The sequence below is a fragment of the Pollachius pollachius genome (assembly GCF_949987615.1).
Source record: "Pollachius pollachius genome assembly, chromosome: 1".
NCBI lineage: Eukaryota > Metazoa > Chordata > Actinopteri > Gadiformes > Gadidae > Pollachius > Pollachius pollachius.
This window is the reverse complement of record NC_136934.1, coordinates 51,899,322-51,920,867: the sequence shown is the minus strand read 5'-3', so window position 1 is coordinate 51,920,867 and position 21,546 is coordinate 51,899,322. Positions and strand designations below refer to the sequence as shown.

The 21,546-nt window shown below is 53.3% G+C and overlaps 1 protein-coding gene across 1 annotated transcript; it reads left to right on the top strand.

Moving 5' to 3' along the window:
• Positions 1-304: 304 nt before the first annotated feature.
• Positions 305-20,621, top strand: pik3r4 (phosphoinositide-3-kinase, regulatory subunit 4). Its single transcript, XM_079735604.1, has 21 exons — positions 305-554; positions 862-1,596; positions 2,146-2,279; positions 2,875-3,085; positions 3,306-3,743; positions 4,106-4,234; positions 4,369-4,590; positions 4,933-5,106; positions 5,747-5,892; positions 6,794-6,997; positions 9,793-9,994; positions 12,118-12,212; positions 12,988-13,207; positions 14,161-14,326; positions 14,997-15,161; positions 15,952-16,163; positions 16,897-17,028; positions 17,643-17,743; positions 18,727-18,815; positions 19,569-19,689; positions 19,784-20,621. The coding sequence occupies exons 2-21, from the start codon at positions 879-881 to the stop codon at positions 19,952-19,954; spliced, it is 4,050 nt and encodes a 1,349-aa protein (XP_079591730.1). The 5' UTR covers positions 305-554; positions 862-878; the 3' UTR covers positions 19,955-20,621.
• The last annotated feature ends 925 nt before the right edge of the window (positions 20,622-21,546 follow it).

The following is a 21,546-nucleotide window of genomic DNA, read 5'->3' as shown; positions in this document are numbered from 1 at the left end:
TACATGAACCTCATCCCCTGGTGGGCCTATCTCCTGGAAGATGTTCTACAGACCGGTAGACCAGGAGGAGACCGGTAAACCAGGAGACCAGGAGACCAGGAGACTAGCCTCCTCCTCCAGCCCATGTGGTCATACTGTAAGAAGAGCACTGTATCCAGGTCAGGTGTTCCTGCAGTGGACCACCAGGGGGCGCCCTAGATCAGGTGTTCCTACAGTGGACCACCAGGGGGCAACCTAGATCGGATGATCCTCCAGTGAACCACCAGGGAGTGCTGTAGTCCAGATCCGCCCTGACCCGGAATCACAACAACTCCTGCTCCAGGACAGACAGTCCGCAGATAGTATCGCTCACTTCAGCTGTTTATGCGACACAAAGCTTCTTCCTATAATGACCCTCAGACAGCCCTAGAGCATTAAGGAGAAACATCTCGAACCCTGACATGGTCCCGGGTCTCCGGTCTCTCCGCTGTCACCCCTGCTCAGCTACCCCATCATCCACCCCCCCACCGCCGGGCCAGCGAGTCAACAACAACCGTCTACCGCCGCATCACCTGGTAACTTCACGCTTTTGCAGCGATCTAACATCATAGTGTGAACGGATTTGAAGTTGTGGCAGTAGATGATATTGTCTAAAACAGTGAGCTCTCGGCTTAAAGAGCATTATTAAAAATATCTTCTCTGAGCGCATGTCATGTGACTCCCCTCCTGAGAGCCCATTTCCTCGGCCCTGTGTTGTTTTGTTGTTCTGCATCGGATGAATGCTATCGTTTGTACTCAGTACTCAGCAGTATTTAGTACTCTTAGCACTTAGTACTCAGTGCGGCTCAAGTTAAACTCAGGAGCTGCCCAACCTCTCCTTAGCTCTGAGCGGAGCCGCGATGGGGAACCAGTTGGCGGGCATCGCGCCCTCCCAGATCCTGTCGGTGGACAGCTACTTCTCCGACATCCACGACCACGAGTATGACAAGAGCCTGGGCAGCACGCGCTTCTTCAAGGTAGCCCGCGCCAAGCACCGCGAGGGGCTGGTGGTGGTGAAGGTCTTCGCCATCCAGGACCCCTCACTGCCGCTGACCAGCTACAAGCAGGAGCTGGAGGAGCTCAAGATCCGCCTCCACTCCTCCCAGAACTGCCTGCCCTTCCAGAAGAACTCCCTGACGGAGAAGGCCGCCATCCTGTTCCGGCAGTACGTCCGGGACAACCTGTACGACCGCATCAGCACGCGGCCCTTCCTGAACGGCGTGGAGAAGCGCTGGCTGGCGTTCCAGATCCTGACGGCCGTGGACCAGGCGCACAAGGCGGGCGTGCGGCACGGCGACATCAAGACGGAGAACGTGATGGTGACCAGCTGGAACTGGGTGCTGCTGACGGACTTCGCCAGCTTCAAGCCCACCTTCCTGCCCGAGGACAACCCCGCCGACTTCAACTACTTCTTCGACACGTCCCGGCGCCGCACTTGTTACATCGCCCCCGAGCGCTTCGTGGACGGCAGCATGTTCACGGCGGAGAACGACCAGACCACGCCCCTGGTGGACCTCTCCAGCAACAACCAGCGCAGCCGCGGGGACCTCCGGCCCGCCATGGACATCTTCTCAGCAGGTAGCCCCCTGCCCCCCTGCTTCCCCCCCCCCGCCCGGCTCCCCTCTTCCCCACCCATAATGCACCCTGTCTCCACCCATAATGCACCCTGTCTCCACCCATAATGCACCCTGTTCCCACCCATAATGTACCCTGTTCCCACCCATAATGCACCCTGTTCCCACCCATAATGCACCCTGTTCCCACCCATAATGCACCCTGTTCCCACCCATAATGCACCCTGTCACCCATCCATATTGCCCCCTGTACCCCACCCATGTTGCCCCCTGTACCCCACCCATGTTGCCCCCTGTACCCCACCCATAATGCACCCTGTTCCCACCCATAATGCATCCTGTTCCCACCCATAATGCACCCTGTTCCCACCCATAATGCACCCTGTTCCCCATCCATAATGCCCCCTGTACCCCACCCATATTGCCCCCTGTACCCCACCCATATTGCCCCCTGTACCCCACCCATAATGCACCCTGTTCCCACCCATAATGCACCCTGTTCCCACCCATAATGCACCCTGTTCCCACCCATAATGCCCTCTGTCCCCTGCAGGCTGTGTGATCGCGGAGCTCTTCACGGAGGGGGTGCCGCTCTTTGACCTCTCCCAGCTGCTGGCGTACCGTAAGGGGCAGTTCCAGACGGAGCACGTGCTGATGAAGATAGAGGACCAGAACGTCAGAGAGCTGGTACACAGACACATTCACATCTACAATGAGGGCGTTCAGCAGATCAGAAGAGAGAGAAACAACAATATATCTCTGTCGGTACAGTAAGGATGTTCATAGAACCAGGTGCCAAGCACTAAGAATCACTAGGTTAACCCATTCCCCGTATACAACACAGACAGCTAGGATAAGATGCTCCACAATGCTCGATGGATGTACCCGCTTGCTAACAGCTTACAGGACAGCCGTTATTATTGTTACCGTGGAGACGGTTACTCTGGTACAGTAACTGTTGTTACAGTGACACTGCTACAGGTGGGTCACCTTCCGACCACCAACCGCCAGGTATGAGCAGTTTGACGGCTACCATGGCAACTGCAGTAAGAGTTACTACGGTGCAAAGGCTTATGAACCGCCAAACCTCCGAGCACCGTAACTGTTCGACGGGGACCGTGGTAACTGAAGTAAAGGTGTATCAACCGCCATACACCCGAACACCGTAACTGTTTGACGGTGACCGTGGTAACTGAAATAAAGGTGTATCAACCGCCATACACCCGAACACCGTAACTGTTTGACGGTGACCGTGGTAACACCCCCCACGCCCCCCCCCCAGGTGATGCAGATGATCCAGCGCGAGCCGGACAAGAGGCAGTCGGCCGAGGACTACCTGAGGCAGCAGCGGGGGCGGGCCTTCCCCGACATCTTCTACAGCTTCCTGCAGCCGTACATGGCGCAGTTCGCCAAGGAGACCTTCCAGTCGGCCGACGAGCGCATTCTGGTCATCAGGAAGGACCTGGACAACATCCTGCTCAACCTCCGGGGAGGTGTGTGTGTGTGTGTGTGTGTGTGTGTGTGTGTGTGTCTGTGTGTGTGTATGTCTGTGTGTGTGTGTGTGGATATGCCGTATTCTTGTTTTTGTGTGTGTGTCTGTGTCTATTGTGTGTATGTGGGTGTGTATGGCGTGCGCGTGTGTGTGTGTGTGTGTGTGCTTACAAGCACATTGTGATGCCCTCGTGCGTGTTTGCGTCCGTGCGCCCCCCCCAGGGAGCTCCTCCTCCTCCTCCTCCTCCTCCCTCTCCTCCCTCTCCTCCGGCGGGGAGAAGATGTGCCAGGAGGAGGGCGCCGTGGCGGTGAGTCCCCGTGAGGAGCAGGGCCTGACAGTGCTGGTGTCGGTCATCACGTCCTGCCTGCAGACGCTGGGCTGCTGCGACGCCAAGCTGGCGGCGCTGGAGCTGGTTCTGCACCTGGCGCCGCGGCTGGCCGTGGACGTGCTGCTGGACCGCATCACGCCCTACCTGCTGCACTTCTGCGGCGACGGCGTGCCCCGCGTTCGGGCGCAGGCCGTGCGCACGCTGGCCAAGGTGCTGGCGCTGGTGAAGGAGGTGCCGCGCAACGACGTCAACATCTACCCCGAGTACATCCTGCCGGGCATCGCCCACCTGGCGCAGGACGAGGCCACCGTGGTGCGGCTGGCCTACGCAGGTACCAGACCCCCCCCCCCCCCCCCCACAGAACGCCAAGGCACCCTCCAGTCTCAGGGTGACTGCTGTGTGCTTGCTGTTACCGTGACGACCCGTGTGTTTGACCTGCTGTTACCGTCACTCGCCTGCGTGTGACCTGTTGTTACCCTGACGACCTGCTGTTACCATGAGGACCTGCCGTTTCCTTGACGACCTGCTGTTACCGCGATAACCTGTGTTTCTGACCTGTTGTTACCTTGACCCCCTGCTCTCTCCATGAAGACCGTCTGTTTCCATGACGACCTGCTGTCACCGTGACTGATCTGTTTGTGTTTGCCCGGCTGTTCCCCTGACGACCTGTGTGTGCGTTCGGCGGCGGCCCAGAGAACATCGCCCACCTGGCGGAGACGGCCCTGCGCTTCCTGGAGCTGGTGCAGGAGAACCAGGTGGTGCCGGAGGGCGGCCTGGAGGAGGCGGAGGAGGCGCTCCACCCCAGCGACAACTACGACTCCGGTGAGTCTCTGTCAGCGTCTGTCCACCTCTCTCCCGCCTCCTCCTCCTCCTCCCTCCCTTTGGTCCCGGCCGTAGTAGCGTTCTAAGACCGGGCAACCCCTGGGTTTGTGTAACACGTATCCCCCCCCCCCCAGAGCTGCAGGCGCTCCACGAGATGGTGCAGCAAAAGGTGGTGACGCTGCTTAGCGACTCGGAGAACATCGTGAAGCAGTCGCTGATGGAGAACGGCATCACGCGCCTCTGCGTGTTCTTCGGCCGGCAGAAGGCCAACGACGTGCTGCTGTCCCACATGATCACCTTCCTCAACGACAAGAACGACTGGCACCTCCGGGGGGGCTTCTTCGACAGCATCGTGGGTCAGTGGGGCCCTAGGGGCGGGGCATGGGCTCTGTGGGGCGCGGGGGTTTGGGGAGCGGCGGGGAACACCCCGGCCTGGGCTTTGGTGCTGATACCCGATCAATACTGTTTAAGGACTCACTTTGAAGCGTGAACACATTTTTCTACGATTTTAAATCTGGAAACGGAGAGCAGCGCTGGTTCAAGCTAGTCAGCTCATGGAAGCAGAAGTTTCCAACACGCCGGTCGGATTCTCAACTAAATGTAAAGAGAATCGGACGCTCACAATCCAGTTATGTGTGTCTGTGAACGTGTGTCTAATGGTCTTCCCTGTGTGTGTGCGTGTGCGTGTGCGTGTCCAGGCGTGGCTGCGTATGTGGGCTGGCAGAGCTCGTCCATCCTGAAGCCCTTGCTGCAGCAGGGTCTGAGCGACGCGGAGGAGTTTGTGATCTACAAGGCGCTGAACGCGCTGACCTGCATGTGCCAGCTGGGCCTGCTGCAGAAGCCCCACATCTACGAGTTCGTCAGCGACATCGGTGGGTTCCCATTGGCTGACGGCTCTGTCATGTGATGTGTTGGTTTGGAAGGTTGTCTCGTATCCTGTTTCCTTTGTAATTGTTTTGTGGTCTATCGTTGGTTTATTCCGTTTTTTTGTTCGCTTCATTTGCTGTCATAAGGTATTCATGAATCCGATGAGATTCAACAGATTCATCCCAAGCAGTAAATGTGGGTGAAACAAAAAAGATAATGTTAATAAATGTTTAAGAATATGCATATATGTACACATATTTATTTCCATAATAGTATTTTATTTTGTTTCTTGACATTCTTTCAGTTTGACTGATAGTCCGTCTGCATCGGGTCCTCTGTGTTCAGTGTTCCTGAAGTTCCTCAGTGTTCCTGATGTTCCTCAGTGTTCTTCAGTGTTCCTGATGTTCCTCAGTGTTCCTGATGTTCCTCAGTGTCCCTCAGTGTTCCTGATGTTCCTCAGTGTCCCTCAGTGTTCCTCAGTGTTTCTCAGTGTTCCTGATGTTCCTCAGTGTCCCTCAGTGTTCCTCAGTGTTCCTGATGTTCCTCAGTGTTCCTGCTGTTCCTGCTGTCCCTCAGTGTTCCTGATGTTCCTCAGTGTTCCAGCTGTTCCTGATGAGTGTTCCTGATGAGTGTTCTGTGTTCCAGCTCCGTTCCTCTGCCACCCCAACCTGTGGATCCGGTACGGGGCGGTGGGTTTCATCACGGTGGTGGCCCAGCGCCTCAGCGTGGCCGACGTCTACTGCAAGCTGATGCCCCACCTCTCGCCCTTCATCACCCAGCCCATCATACAGGTCAGACGCCCTCCTCTTCATCAGCCTACCCTTCATCGCCCCTCCTCCTCCTCTCCTCCACCCCATCGAAATGAGTTAGGAGTGCTGGTGGTTTTATGGTGAATGAGTGAACAGTCTGGCTGTGTTGTGGTGAATGAGGGAACAGTCTGGTTGTGTTGTGGTGGATGAGTGAACAGTCCGGTTGTGGTGTGGTGAACGACTCTCGTTGTGTTTGTGGGGAACTTCTGGTTGTGGTGAATGGGTGAACAGGCTGGCTGTGTTGTGGTGAATGAGTGAACAGGCTGGTTATGTTGTGTTGTGGTGAATGAGTGGACAGTCTGGTTGTGGTGAATGAGTGAACGTCTGGCTGTGTTGTGGTGAATTAGTGAACATCTGGCTGTGTTGTGGTGAATGAATGAACCTCTGGCTGTGTTGTGGTTAATGAGTGAACCTCTGGCTGTGTTGTGGTGGATGAGTGAACCTCTGGCTGTGTTGTGGTGAATGAGTGAACCTCTGGCTGTGTTGTGGTGAATGAGTGAACGTCTGGCTGTGTTGTGGTGAATGAGTGAACGTCTGGCTGTGTTGTGGTGAATGAGTGAACGTCTGGCTGTGTTGTGGTGAATGAGTGAACGTCTGGCTGTGTTGTGGTGAATGAGTGAACGTCTGGCTGTGTTGTGGTGAATGAGTGAACGTCTGGCTGTGTTGTGGTGAATGAGTGAACGTCTGGCTGTGTTGTGGTGAATGAGTGAACGTCTGGCTGTGTTGTGGTGAATGAGTGAACGTCTGGCTGTGTTGTGGTGAATGAGTGAACCTCTGGCTGTGTTGTGGTGAATGAGTGAACCTCTGGCTGTGTTGTGGTGAATGAGTGAACGTCTGGCTGTGTTGTGGTGAATGAGTGAACCTCTGAAGTGCCCCTGTGCAGATGGACAAGGAGCTGGTGCTGTTGAGCGTGCTGAAGGAGCCGGTGAGCCGGTCCATCTTCGACTACGCGCTGCGCTCCAAGGACATCGCCAGCCTCTTCCGCCACCTGCTGCTGCGGCTGAAGAAGCGCGCCGGGCTGATCCCCGAGTGCCCCGCCCCCGAGGACCCCGCCATCGCCCAGCTGCTGAAGAAGCTGCTGTCCCAGGTCAGGACGCACACGCGCACTGCACGCATACACACACACACACACATGAATACACACGCACACACACGCATACTCTTGACACGTACATGTACATACACACGCACACACACACGCACATACTCGCACGTAAACGCAAATACACACACACATGCACGTCTGAGGCGGTTGATGGTGGAGGTGGTTGATGGTGGAGGTGGTTGATGGTGGAGGTGGTTGATGGTGGAGGTGGTTGATGGTGGAGGTGGTTGATGGTGGAGGTGGTTGATGGTGGAGGTGGTTGATGGTCTGAGGTGGTTGATGGTGGAGGTGGTTGATGGTCTGAGGTGGTTGATGGTGGAGGTGGTTGATGGTGGAGGTGGTTGATGGTGGAGGTGGTTGATGGTGGAGGTGGTTGATGGTGGAGGTGGTTGATGGTCTGAGGTGGTTGATGGTGGAGGTGGTTGATGGTGGAGGTGGTTGATGGTGGAGGTGGTTGATGGTGGAGGTGGTTGATGGTGGAGGTGGTTGATGGTCTGAGGTGGTTGATGGTCTGAGGTGGTTGATGGTCTGAGGTGGTTGATGGTGGAGGAGGTTGATGGTGGAGGTGGTTGATGGTGGAGGTGGTTGATGGTGGAGGTGGTTGATGGTGGAGGTGGTTGATGGTCTGAGGTGGTTGATGGTGGAGGTGGTTGATGGTGGAGGTGGTTGATGGTCTGAGGTGGTTGATGGTGGAGGAGGTTGATGGTGGAGGTGGTTGATGGTGGAGGTGGTTGATGGTGGAGGTGGTTGATGGTGGAGGTGGTTGATGGTCTGAGGTGGTTGATGGTCTGAGGTGGTTGATGGTGGAGGAGGTTGATGGTGGAGGTGGTTGATGGTGGAGGTGGTTGATGGTGGAGGTGGTTGATGGTGGAGGTGGTTGATGGTGGAGGTGGTTGATGGTGGAGGTGGTTGATGGTGGAGGTGGCTGATGGTCTGAGGTGGTTGATGGTGGAGGTGGTTGATGGTGGAGGTGGTTGATGGTGGAGGTGGTTGATGGTGGAGGTGGTTGATGGTGGAGGTGGTTGATGGTGGAGGTGGTTGATGGTCTGAGGTGGTCGATGGTCTGAGGTGGTTGATGGTGGAGGTGGTTGATGGTGGAGGTGGCTGATGGTCTGAGGTGGTTGATGGTGGAGGTGGTTGATGGTGGAGGTGGTTGATGGTGGAGGTGGTTGATGGTGGAGGTGGTTGATGGTGGAGGTGGTTGATGGTGGAGGTGGTTGATGGTCTGAGGTGGTTGATGGTGGAGGTGGTTGATGGTGGAGGTGGTTGATGGTCTGAGGTGGTTGATGGTCTGAGGTGGTTGATGGTGGAGGTGGTCGATGGTCTGAGGTGGTCGATGGTCTGAGGTGGTTGATGGTGGAGGAGGTTGATGGTGGAGGTGGTTGATGGTGGAGGTGGTTGATGGTGGAGGTGGTTGATGGTGGAGGTGGTTGATGGTCTGAGGTGGTTGATGGTGGAGGAGGTTGATGGTGGAGGTGGTTGATGGTGGAGGTGGTTGATGGTCTGAGGTGGTTGATGGTGGAGGAGGTTGATGGTGGAGGTGGTTGATGGTGGAGGTGGTTGATGGTGGAGGTGGTTGATGGTCTGAGGTGGTTGATGGTCTGAGGTGGTTGATGGTGGAGGAGGTTGATGGTGGAGGTGGTTGATGGTGGAGGTGGTTGATGGTGGAGGTGGTTGATGGTGGAGGTGGTTGATGGTGGAGGTGGTTGATGGTGGAGGTGGTTGATGGTGGAGGTGGTTGATGGTGGAGGTGGTTGATGGTGGAGGTGGTTGATGGTGGAGGTGGTTGATGGTCTGAGGTGGTCGATGGTCTGAGGTGGTCGATGGTCTGAGGTGGTTGATGGTGGAGGTGGTTGATGGTGGAGGTGGTTGATGGTGGAGGTGGTTGATGGTGGAGGTGGTTGATGGTGGAGGTGGCTGATGGTCTGAGGTGGTTGATGGTGGAGGTGGTTGATGGTGGAGGTGGTTGATGGTGGAGGTGGTTGATGGTGGAGGTGGTTGATGGTGGAGGTGGTTGATGGTGGAGGTGGTTGATGGTGGAGGTGGTTGATGGTGGAGGTGGTTGATGGTCTGAGGTGGTTGATGGTGGAGGTGGTTGATGGTGGAGGTGGTTGATGGTCTGAGGTGGTTGATGGTCTGAGGTGGTTGATGGTGGAGGTGGTTGATGGTGGAGGTGGTTGATGGTGGAGGTGGTTGATGGTGGAGGTGGTTGATGGTGGAGGTGGTTGATGGTGGAGGTGGTTGATGGTGGAGGTGGTTGATGGTGGAGGTGGTTGATGGTGGAGGTGGTTGATGGTCTGAGGTGGTTGATGGTGGAGGTGGTTGATGGTGGAGGTGGTTGATGGTCTGAGGTGGTTGATGGTCTGAGGTGGTTGATGGTGGAGGTGGTTGATGGTGGAGGTGGTTGATGGTGGAGGTGGTTGATGGTGGAGGTGGTTGATGGTCTGAGGTGGTTGATGGAGGAGGTGGTTGATGGTGGAGGTGGTTGATGGTCTGAGGTGGTTGATGGTCTGAGGTGGTTGATGGTGGAGGTGGTCGATGGTCTGAGGTGGTTGATGGTCTGAGGTGGTTGATGGTAGAGGTGGTTGATGGTCTGAGGTGGTTGATGGTGGAGGTGGTTGATGGTGGAGGTGGTCGATGGTCTGAGGTGGTTGATGGTCTGAGGTGGTTGATGGTCTGAGGTGGTTGATGGTAGAGGTGGTTGATGGTGGAGGTGGTTGATGGTCTGAGGTGGTTGATGGTCTGCGGTGGTCTTATCTTGTCCCCCTGCCCCCCAGGGCATGACGGAGCCGGAGGAGGACAAGCTGCTGGCACTGAAGGAGTTCATGCTGAAGTCCAACAAGGCCAAGGCAGTGGTGGGGGAGCAGGGCTCTGCAGGCGAGGGCGCCCAGACCGGGGTGATCGACCTCGCCCTGCTGGGCATCTCCGGGCGCCAGGTGGACCTGGTCAAGCCCAAGGCCGAGCCCGACGACAAGAAAGGTGACCCCTGACCCCTGACCCCTGACCCCGCCCACCAGGGGGCGACCTTCCTGACCTCCCTCCGTTTCCCATGATGCATCGGTCCTGAGTCACCCAGAACAGATGGCTGTGTCTCGGTTGGGAGGATGCTTCCTAAATAGGAGACAAGTTTAGGTGATAGGATAGGAAACGACACGTTAAGGTGATAGGAAACAACACGTGTAGGTGATATGAAACGATGCGTTAAGGTGATACGATAGGAAACGACAGGTTTAGGTTGTTTCCTATCCTTAGTTGTCTATGGTCTAGTTAATAGACTTTCGCACACCGTGACTTATTTGTGTCGCTCTACGATACTTCCTCACTTTGAAGCACTTTAACTCATACTGTGTATCTGAACATTAAGCAAGCAACCTTAAACTGTCTTGAGCGCACACTTTCTTTTGTGAATGAGTGAAGGGTGTGTTATGTGTTCGTGAATGAGTGAAGGGTGTGTTATGTGTTCGTGAATGAGTGAAGGGTGTGTTATGTTTTTGTGAATGAGTGAAGGGTGTGTTATGTTTTTGTGAATGAGTGAAGGGTGTGTTATGTGTTCGTGAATGAGTGAAGGGTGTGTTATGTTTTTGTGAATGGGTGAAGGGTGTGTTATGTGTTCGTGAATGAGTGAAGGGTGTGTTATGTTTTTGTGAATGAGTGAAGGGTGTGTTATGTTTTTCAGTCCCTCCAGAAAAACGTGATTATGCGATCGCATAATTCAACGCATAATCAGCCAAAGTCTGCATATTCATGCGGGGCGGTTTTTTTTCAAATATGTCTCACTTTCACTGCATAAATTGCAGATTTTCGCGCAAAATATGTGGGGCTTGCATGATTTTATAATCCCCACATTTTCGTTGCAAAAAAGTCACATATATCTTAGAAGAAAGTTGAAAAATGTTGCGTTTACTTCACACAAGAGCAGCCATTTCCCCCTGTTGCCATGGGACTATAATGAAGTGACGTAATTACGCGACGTGAACGTCATCGAAAAGCTGCATTTTTCACAAGTTCCCGCATTTTTCGCAAGTTCCTGCAATTTTTGCAAGTTCCTGCATTTTCATCGCATAAATATGCCGCATATTTCATCGCATTTTTTAAGAAAACGTGCCCCATAATCAAGGATTTTTGGCCGCAACAATCACAAAAAAACGCCACATTTTTCTGGAGGGACTGGTTTTTGTGAATGGGTGAAGGGTGTGTTATGTTTTTGTGAATGGGTGAAGGGTGTGTTATGTTTTTGTGAATGAGTGAAGGGTGAGTTACCCATCGTGTGTCCGCTGTAAGAGCTTCGTTCAAATGCCTCTCAGAACTTGAGAGAGCTTCTCACTGTCATGTGGAGCCTGGAACACAACAGTCTTCAAACCTCTCCTCACAAACAAACAGAAAGCCTTCATCATTCCCTCCCTGCCCCGCTCTCTCTGTGGTTCATAGCGTCAAACCATGCGTGGAACGCCTTGTAATCAGAAATCATTTGAGGGACTTTGAAATATGTTTTGTTCCTAATGTTAATTACAGAACTGGTTTATGTTTAAATGACCCAACAATGACGTCTTGATCTCCCCCGTGGGACAGGCAGAGCTTAGCACGCGACGCCCCAGTAAACAGAGCTGCTCCAGCCCGGGCCCCAAAGACCTCTGAAGAATAAGCCCCGCCTCTGAGGCTCCGGGTCGGAGTCCATGGGAAATAACACGGCGTTTATGAATGACCGTACATAACAAACTCTGTCTGTGGTGGAGAGGTGAAAGCTGCGTCACGTTTTGAACCACACACTTTTTCCGTCTAGTTTCGACTGGGTTTTTGGTTTGTCGGTGCCGTACAATTAGTAAACTATTGTTGATGCGACTTTAACGGCACCAACAATGAAAAATTAGAGTGGAAACTAGATGGAAAAAGTGTGTAGTTGAAAACGTGACGCAGCTTTTACTTCTTCGCCACCTACAGAGTTTGTTTTGTACGGTCATTCATAAACACCGTTTAATTTCCCAGAGACGTTTGACCGAGGGAACCTGGAGCCTCGGAGGCGGGACTTCAGCGGTCTCCAGGAAGTGGTGTGGGAATTCTGGTTGATCTTCCTGTGGTTGTTGTCCCCCCCCACCCCCCTGCAGCCAAGAAACATGCCAAGCAGCAGGACTCCACCATGAACGAGGAGTGGAGGAGTATGTTCGGGTCCCAGGAGCCGGCCTCTTCCCTGGTCGCCACGGTAACGGTCGCTAGGCTACACTGATGCTGATAGGCTGGTTTAACCTGTGTGCTAGTACCTCACCGTCATTGCAATCAGCAATCAGCTGCCTGAATTGCAATTGGGCAAATTGAATTGATTAATGAATTCACCTGATTTATTAACTGCATTCAATACATGGATTTGGTTTAAATTCAAGAAAGTGAAAAAATCAGTTGCATTAGATTGAGCTAATGTTAGAAAAGCTTTGTTCCTCTTCATCAATGCTTACATACCAAATCCCCCTCCTCTTTAATCGAACACACTGCAGTACCACCGACAGCCTCTAGAGGGGAGCAGAGCTGCTCTTTAAAGCAGGGTCAATATCAATGTGTCTGTGTCTTACTTTGTTTGTCTCTGTCTGGCTGCCCCTCTTTCTCTCAGTCTGTCTCTCTGTCTGTCTGTCCCTCTTTTTCTCTCTCTCTCTCTTTCTCTGCCTGTCTGTCTGTCTGTCTGTCTGTCTGTCTCTCTCTGTCTCTCTCTGTATGTCTGTCTCTGTCTCTCTCTCTCTGTTTCTCTGTCTGTCTGTCTGTCTGTCTGTCTGTCTGTCTGTCTGTCTGTCTGTCTGTCTGTATCTCTGTCTCTCTGTCTCGCTCTGTCTGTCTGTCTGTCTGTCTGTCTGTCTGTCTCTCTCTCTCTCTGTTTCTCTGTCTGTATCTCTGTCTGTCTCTGTCTGTCTGTCTGTCTGTCTGTCTGTCTGTCTCTCTGTCTCTCTGTCTGTCTGTCTGACCGTCTGACCGTCTGTCCGTCGCCCCAGGCTCTGGACGGGCCCCTGTCCACAGGCCGGCGGGCGGTGGCGGCGTCGGCCCCGGTGGTGCAGGCGGCCCCGGGAGGCTCCGCCTACCAGCGGCGCCTCAACACCTGCAAGGCGGAGCTGCAGCAGCTGGTGCAGCAGAAGAGGGAGCAGTGCAGCGCCGAGCGCATGGCCAAGCACATGATGGAGAGCGCCGAGTGGGAGAGCCGGCCGCCGCCGCCCGGTACCTAGCCGCGCTAGCACCGCTAACACCGCTAACACCGCTAACACCGCTATCACTCGACATAGCTAGTACCGCTAACACTCAACCTAATAGACCAGCAGTAGAGAGCAACCGGTAGCTAGCTAGCACAGCTAATTCCAGTTACTCTAAAACACAGCATTATAGCCCTAGTACAGCAAACACGCAACAGGAACAACATATGGCTAACACGGTACGTGTGTGTGTGTGTGTGTGTGTGTGTGTGTCTTTCTGTGTGTGTGTGTGTGTCTCTTTCTGTGTGTGTGTGTGTGTGTGTGTCTTTCTCTGTGTGTGTGTGTCTCTGTGTGTGTGTCTTTCTGTGTGTGTGTGTGTCTCTGTGTATGTCTGTGTCTCTGTGTGTGTCTTTCTCTGTGTGTGTGTGTCTCTGTGTGTGTGTGTGTGTGTGTGTGTACGTGTCTTTCTCTGTGTGTGTACGTGTCTTCCTGTGTGTGTGTGTGTGTGTGTGTCTCTGTGTGTGTCTTTCTCTGTGTGTGTGTGTGTCTCTGTGTGTGTCTTTCTGTGTGTGTGTCTCTGTGTGTGTGTCTTTCTCTGTGTGTGTGTGTGTGTCTTTCTGTGTGTCTGTGTGTGTGTGTGTGTGTGTGTCTTTCTCTGTGTGTGTGTCTCTGTGTGTGTCTTTCTCTGTGTGTGTGTGTGTCTCTGTGTGTGTCTTTCTCTGTGTGTGTGTGTGTCTCTGTGTGTGTCTTTCTGTGTGTGTGTCTCTGTGTGTGTGTGTCTTTCTCTGTGTGTGTGTCTCTGTGTGTGTCTTTCTGTGTGTGTGTCTCTGTGTGTGTGTCTTTCTCTGTGTGTGTGTGTGTCTCTGTGTGTGTCTTTCTCTGTGTGTGTGTGTGTCTCTGTGTGTGTCTTTCTGTGTGTCTTTCTCTGTGTGTGTGTGTGTGTGTGCGTGTCTTTCTCTGTGTGTGTGTGTGTGTGTGTAGGGTGGCACCCTAAGGGCCTACTGGTGGCCCACCTCCACGAGCACCGGGCCGCCGTCAACCGGATCCGCGTGTCGGACGAGCACTCCATCTTCGCCACGGCGTCCAACGACGGCACGGTGAAGGTCTGGGACAGCCAGAAGATGGAGGGCAAGACCACCACGACCAGGTAGGACCTCAGGGGGGGACCCCCGGCCGAAAGGAACCTCAGACTCACCTGGAAGTTCACCCAGACTCTGCACATTCTGCCCCCTAACCCCCCCTGACAACCCCACACACCCCCTTGCACACGGTATGTCGTACGCCCTGTCACTGAAAAACAGCATTGTGTATCCCCGTCGTATACGGGCAACGGGTTAACCTGGTGATGGTTAGTGCCTGGCACTTGGTTCTATGAACATCCCCGCTGCACCGTAGGGCTGCTTGATTATGGAAAAAAAATCATGATCACGTTTATTCTGGTCAATGTTTAATTCACGATTATTCAAACGGTTATATTTTAGTTTGAAAACATGATGTATTTATTCAGCACGTCTCTCCCCAAAAACACTTTGTAGCGGAGAACTTTGAACACATATAAATACACGAAATGGCCTAAAAGAAAATGTTTGAATCTAAAATAATGTACAGATATGTATCCAGCTGTTCTTTCGGTTATGTTAGATTTGTGATCGTTTGACGCTAAAATCAAAACCGTGATCTAAATGAGATGACTCGGCCAGCCCCACTGTACCTCCGGCGATATACTGTTGTTTCTCTCTCTTCTGACTAACGGACTTATTGTTTGCCGCTCTGGACAAAAGCGTCCGCTAAATGTCGATGCGCGTGGGGCCCTTTAGGTCGGTGCTGACCTACTCTCGCATCGGGGGCCACGTGAAGACGCTGACCTTCGTCCAGGGCTCCCACTACCTAGCCGCTGCCTCCGACAACGGCTACATCCAGCTGCTGGCTGTGGAGGCCAACAAGCCTCCCAAGTCCCCCAAGGTGCAGCCCTACCAGTCCAGGTAACCACGGCCACGCGCTCCCCATGATGCACCCGCTGGTTGGCGTGTTGTCCGAGCGGTTGAGCTGCGTGAGGGGGGGGAACACCAGCCCAAACACGTCACGCCCCATGAAGTTCTGTTTTGAGGAGTAAAGGTCTGGAAGAGCGTCCAGTCCAGTCATGCCAGTCCAGCGAGTTGTTCCAGCTGTGTGTAGTTACCACTCCTCGCTAGAGAGATGAAAGGGCTGTCATCAACAGGGCTAATCTGGGGTGACATTCCTTTGACCAAAATTACCGTTCCTGCACTTCAACGAAAACAGCCCAGATCCTAAGCCTCCCTCAAGTACCCCTTCTGTCGAACTGTAAAGCATCCGCCCCCTTGACCTCAGCCGAAACCATCGGCCCTTTCTAACCCCCTCTCCTCCTCCTCCACCCTCCTCCTCCCCCTCCTCCTCCTCCCCTCTCCTCCTCCTCCTCCTCCTCCTCCTCCCCCCCTCCCTCTCCCTCTCCCTCTCCTCCACCCTCCTCCTCCTCCTTCAACCTCCTCCTCCTCACCCTCCTCCTCCTCCTTCTCCTCCCCCCCTCCCTCCCTCCCTCCCTCCCTCTCCTCCTCCTCCTCCTCCTCCTCCTCCTCCTCCCTCTCCCTCTCCCTCTCCCTCTCCTCCTCCTCCTCCTCCCCCCCCTCCCTCTCCCTCTCCTCCTCCTCCTCCTTCTCCTCCTCCTCCTCCTCCTCATCCCCCCCCTCCCTCCTCCTCCTCTTCCTCCCCTCCCTCTCCTCCTCCTCCTCCTCCTCCTCCTCCCCCCCCCCACAGGGTGCTGGACCTCCAGGGGGACGGCTGCGTGGTGGACATCCACCACTTCAACTCGGGGGCCCAGTCGGTGCTGGCCTACGCCACGGTGAACGGGGGGCTGGTGGGCTGGGACCTGCGTTGCCACACCAACGCCTGGACGCTGCGCCACGACCTGCGGCTGGGCCTCATCACCTCCTTCTCCGTGGACATGCACCAGTGCTGGCTCTGCCTCGGTGCGTTACCCCTGCCGGCCCCCAGAGGGCGGCAGCGGCCAGGGAGGGAGAGCAGGGTTGACTTGGAGAGATGTTGCGATACCGTCTTTTCCTTCCCGATTCCTTCCTTGAGTGTCGGCCGACACCGAGTATAAACCGATACAGCCTCTAGCGTCGTCACTTCCAACAGCACTTGTTCTTATTGACGGCTTCTCCTACGATACCGGTCGATGTACAGCCGGTACACTTACTGTCGACAATCTATTTTCTTCTGAACTAGATCGGTGTCATTTGTAACAGCAAGGTTGCTAGTTAGATTCCTCTCGCTGCTCCTAGATGAGCGTCGAGGCGTCCCTGAGCAAGGCACCTCACCCTGACTGCTCCTAACCGCTCGAAGTGTGTGTGTGTGTGTGTGTGTGTGTGTGTGTGTGTGTGTGCATGAACGGTTCTAAGTCGCGTTGGACAAAAGCGTCTGCTGAAGACCCTAAACGTAAATGTAAGTCGTGCCTCCGCTTCTGGGACGGTTGTCAGGGGGTTGGATTCCCGGCCGGGAGGTTCTGGTTTCAGTCCCCGGCGTCCGTGCTCCACCTGTAGGTGGGCCCTTGGGACCCCCATGCCGCTGAAGGGCCCGCTCTCTGGAGCCACTGGATGCTTAGAAACACCAACACAGAGGGAGTGATTGTTCAGGCTGCTGTAGAACCCACGGTGGTTCCTGGTCATCCCCTCTGACCGCTGACACCCCCCTCTCTCCTAGGCACCAGCAACGGCACCATGGCATGCTGGGATATGCGGTTCCAGCTTCCCATCTCAAACCACTCCCACCCCGCCCGATCACGGATCAGGCGGCTGCTCATGCATCCTCTCTACCAATCGTCTGTGATCGCAGGTAAGGCAACCACCCCCCCCCCCCCGGTGTAATGCAATAAAGGGTCCACCTCAACGCAGACGCTGGGCTAAAGCACTGTTTATCAGGGTGGTTAGTTCACGCTCTCTCTCTGTGTCTCTGTCTCACTCTCTCTCTCTCTCTCTATGTCTCTGTCTCTGTCTGTCTGTCTGTCTGTCTCTCGCTCTCACACACACTCTCTGTCTGTCTCTCTGTCTCTCTCTCACACTCTGTCTGTCTGTCTGTCTGTCTCTCTGTCTCTCTCTCACACTCTGTCTGTCTGTCTGTCTGTCTGTCTGTCTGTCTGTCTGTCTCTCTCTCATACTCTGTCTGTCTGGCTGTCTGTCTCTCTCTCGCACTCTGTCTGTCTCTCTGTCTTTCTCTCTGTCTCTCTCTCACTCTCTGTCTGTCTGTCTGTCTGTCTCTTTCTCTCTCACACTCTGTCTGTCTGTCTCTCTCTGTCTGTCTGTCTGTTCGTCTGTCTGTCTGTCTGTCTTTCTCTCTCATCCTGTCCACCTCCCTACTGGTCCATCCTTCTGTGTGTTATCACTTCCTGTGTGTGTCAGTGGTCCAGGCCAATGATCATAATAACCTTGCGGTGTCCATCTTGTGTCCAGCGGTGCAGGGTAATAACGAGGTCTCCATGTGGGACATGGAGACCGGAGACCGCAAGTTCACCCTGTGGGCCAGCTCCACCCCTCCACTCTCTGAGATGCAGGTCAGTGTGTGTGTGTGTGTGTGTGTGTGTGTGATGTCATACTCTTTGTACGTGTTTGTTTGCGTGTACGTTGGATCGCACTTTATTGTTATTGTGGGAGAGAAATGAAGGGGTTAGAGTAACAAAAATGACAGCGCAGACAACGTGCCAGACTCGTGTTACTGTTTCATAACCAAGTAATAATAACAGGTTCAGGGCGGCTATTGGGCTGGTGTATGAGCATGTTCTCCCTCCATCAGAGCTGTGTGTCCTAGTAATGAGCTGACCCCGGGAGGGGGGGTGGTCCCCGAGACACAAGGGTTGTTTTGGCTGCGATGCTGTTTATCTGCCCCCCAGAAGACTGGCCCTAAATCAAGCACTGCTTCAGATTCTGTGTGTGTGTGCTGTAACTGTGTGTTTGTGTGTGTGTGTGTGTGTGTGGTTGTAACTGTGTGTGTTTGTGTGTGTGTTGTAACTGTGTGTGTGTGTGTGTGTGTGTCTGTGTGTATGTGTGTGTGTGGTTGTAACTGTGTGTGTGGTTGTAACTGTGTGTGTTTGTGTGTGTGTTGTAACTGTGTGTGTGTCTGTGTGTGTGTGTGTGTGTGTGTGTGTCTGTGTGTATGTGTGTGTGTGGTTGTAACTGTGTGTGTGGTTGTAACTGTGTGTGTGTTGTGTGTGTGTGTGTGTGTGTGTGTGTGTATGTGTGCTGTAACTTGCCGTGTATGTGTGTGTGTGTGTGCTGTAACTTGGTGTGTGTGTGTATGTGTGTACTGTCACTGTGTGTGTGTGTGTGCTGTAACTGTGTGTGTGTGTGTGTGTGTGCTGTAACTTGCTGTGTATGTGTGTGTGTGCTGTAACTTGGTGTGTGTGTGTATGTGTGTACTGTCACTGTGTGTGTGTGTGTGTGTTTGTGTGTGTGTGTGTGCTGTAACTCTGTGTGTGTGTGTGTGTGTGTGTGTGTGTGTGTGTGTGTGTGTGTGCTGTCACTGTGTGTGTGTGTGAAGCCATCCCCCCACAGTGTTCATGGGATCTACTGCAGCCCTGCTGATGGGAACCCCCTGCTGCTGACGGCCGGCTCCGACATGAGGATCAGGTAGCCAATCGCACCACCAGGCACACCTTACAGCCAATCACAAGCCAGATACAATCCTAACTCCCAATCACAAGCCAGATACAGTTCTAAGATCCAAGCCCACGATGGTTACAGTCCTAACACCCAATCACAGCACGGATAGATCGCTAGGATCCAATCACAAGACATGTACCCTCCTAACAGCCAATCACAAGACATGTACCCTCCTAACAGCCAATCACAAGACATGTACCCTCCTAACAGCCAATCACAAGACATGTACCCTCCTAACAGCCAACCACAAGACATGCACCCTCCTAACAGCCAATCACAAGACAAGTACAAGTGCTTTACACGGGGAATGGGTTAGCCTAGCGATTGTAATACTTGCACTTGGTTCTATGAACATCTTTACTGTACCGACAGCGATATATTGTTTCACTTCTTATGACAAATGTACTTATTGTAACAAATGCACTTATTGTAAGTCGCTTTGGATAAAAGCGTCTGCTAAATGCCCTAAATGTAAATGTAAGTACCCTCCTAACAGCCAATCACAAGGCGTGTACACTCCTAACAGCCAATCACAAGACAAGTACCCTCCTAACAGCCATTCAAAAGGCATGTACCCTCCTAACAGCCAATCACAAGTCATGTACCCTCCTAACAGCCAATCACAAGTCATGTACCCTGTCAGAGCCGATAGCACTCTGTGGCCCCCTCCGGTCCTGTCCAGAGCTGTGACCTCTGACCTCTGACCTGGGCTGTGCCTAGGTTCTGGGACCTGGCCTACCCCGAGAGGTCGTACATCGTGGCGGGCGGGGCCAACGACTCGCTGCACTGCCCCTCCGTGCTCTACAGCCGCAAGATCATCGAGGGCACCGAGGTGGTTCAGGTGAGCCCCCCCCCCCCCAAGACACTGGCACGCCCTGCAACGACCTCCACACAGCCAATCAGAGCCCAGCGTGACCCGCATGCCCCTCCCACAGGAGATCCACAGCAAGCAGAAGAGCGGCGTCCCCGAGGACACGCCCCGCCGCGGCCCCGAGTCACTTCCTGTGGGCCACCATGACATCATCACGGACATCGCCACCTTCCAGACCACGCAAGGGTTCATCGTCACGTCGTCCCGCGACGGCATCGTCAAAGTGTGGAAGTGAAGCGGGGGGGCGGGGTTACCGTAGCGCACCCGTCTGTCTCTACTGCCTGTCTGTCTGTCTCTACTGGCTGTCTGCCTCTCTCTTCTGTCTGTCTGGAGAGCAGTGTTACCGTAGCGCGCCTGTCTGTCTCTACTGTCTGTCTGTCTCTACTGTCTGTCTCTGGAGAGCACCGTTACCGTAGAGCACCTGTCTGTCTGTCTCTGCTGTCTGTCTGCCTCTCTCTACTGTCTGTCTCTGGAGAGCCGTGTTACCGTAGAGCACCTGTCTGTCTGTCTGTCTGTCTGTCTGCCTGTCTGTCTCTACTGTCTGCCTGCCTCCAGCCGGTGTCATTTTGTTACCGTAGAGCACCTGTCTGTCTGTCTGTCTGTCTGTCTGTCTGTCTGTCTGTCTGTCTGCCTCAAGCCCGTGTCGTTCTCCACCAGCTCCAACCATAACCCCTCCCTTTTGCCTCTCCTTCTTTCTTTGTACATATGTTTACTTTTTAATATGAACAAAATCATATGATTTAATTTGTGATCAGGATCTTGCACCAAACAAGAGATGTGAAGGTTACATTTGTTTTTGTTTTTTTATCCAATTTATTGCGACTATGATATAGACTCAACTACGTGGCTTGGCTTGTTGCCATACATTTTGTTCGATAATAAATCAATTAGTATTTTGCCAATTAAAAAGATTAAGTCTGTTTTATTATTTTCATTACAATTGAGCTTTGATGATGAAACCATTGGGGATTTCATTCCAATAGAATACTTATAATCCTAACCGAATGGAATCAGCTCCGCCTTTTGTCTAACTAGTTCAGACAGAAAGATCTTCAGAACAAGCCGAGAATCAGCCTTAAGGTTTGGCTATAAAGCATCTCGCCTGTTCCCAGCTTAACAGTTAAAACGTGGAACGTTTAGACATTTTATGTTATCAAGGTTTTGGATAAAAGAAACCCCACCACTCCTGAGCCAAATCTCCACCAGATTACATTTACATTCAGGGCGTTCAGCAGACACTTTTATCGAAAGCAACTTACAATAAGTACATTTGTCAGAAGGAGAAACAACAATATATATCTCTGTCTGTACATTAAAGATGTTCATGTGCCAAGCACCAACAATCTCTAGATTAACCCATTCCCCGTATACTACAAAGATATACTAGGATAAGGTGCTACACGATGCTAAGTACGAGGCTAGCAGATAAATATGAAAGCCTGTTTCCTGCCAAGAACGAATGCAGTCAAGGTCAACGACCTTTCAATTGTCATGACCTTTAAAGGGCCCCTATTTGACCACCAGGTGTGATGATGTGGATCATCCATTACAAGCCATGTCAAAATCGACCCAAGTGGGAGTGTATACTGGGTAGGCCAGCCTACCAGTAGATTCAGTCTACTGGATAGGCTGGTAGGCTGATCCATCCATGGCATTTATTAATCATCTGCACAATCAATATCGATGTTTCCTTAATAAGCTAAAGGCTTCTGACTGACTTATGGCTGAACGTTATTATGATGCTGTGTCAGGACGACCTCGTAGGCCTGTCTAAGACCCTGCTCTCCTCAGGGCCGACGCAAACAGACACACCGAGACAAAGCAGTG

What these genes read in the sequence shown, in the direction of transcription:
- pik3r4 (XM_079735604.1), top strand. Translation starts at nt 879, where the DNA reads ATGGGGAACCAGTTGGCGGGCATCGCGCCCTCCCAGATCCTGTCGGTG. An exon ending in CATGGACATCTTCTCAGCAG is followed by an intron (nt 1,597 to 2,145) that starts GTAGCCCCCTGC and finishes TGTCCCCTGCAG; the next exon opens with GCTGTGTGATCGCGGAGCTC. An exon ending in CCTGCTCAACCTCCGGGGAG is followed by an intron (nt 3,086 to 3,305) that starts GTGTGTGTGTGT and finishes CGCCCCCCCCAG; the next exon opens with GGAGCTCCTCCTCCTCCTCC.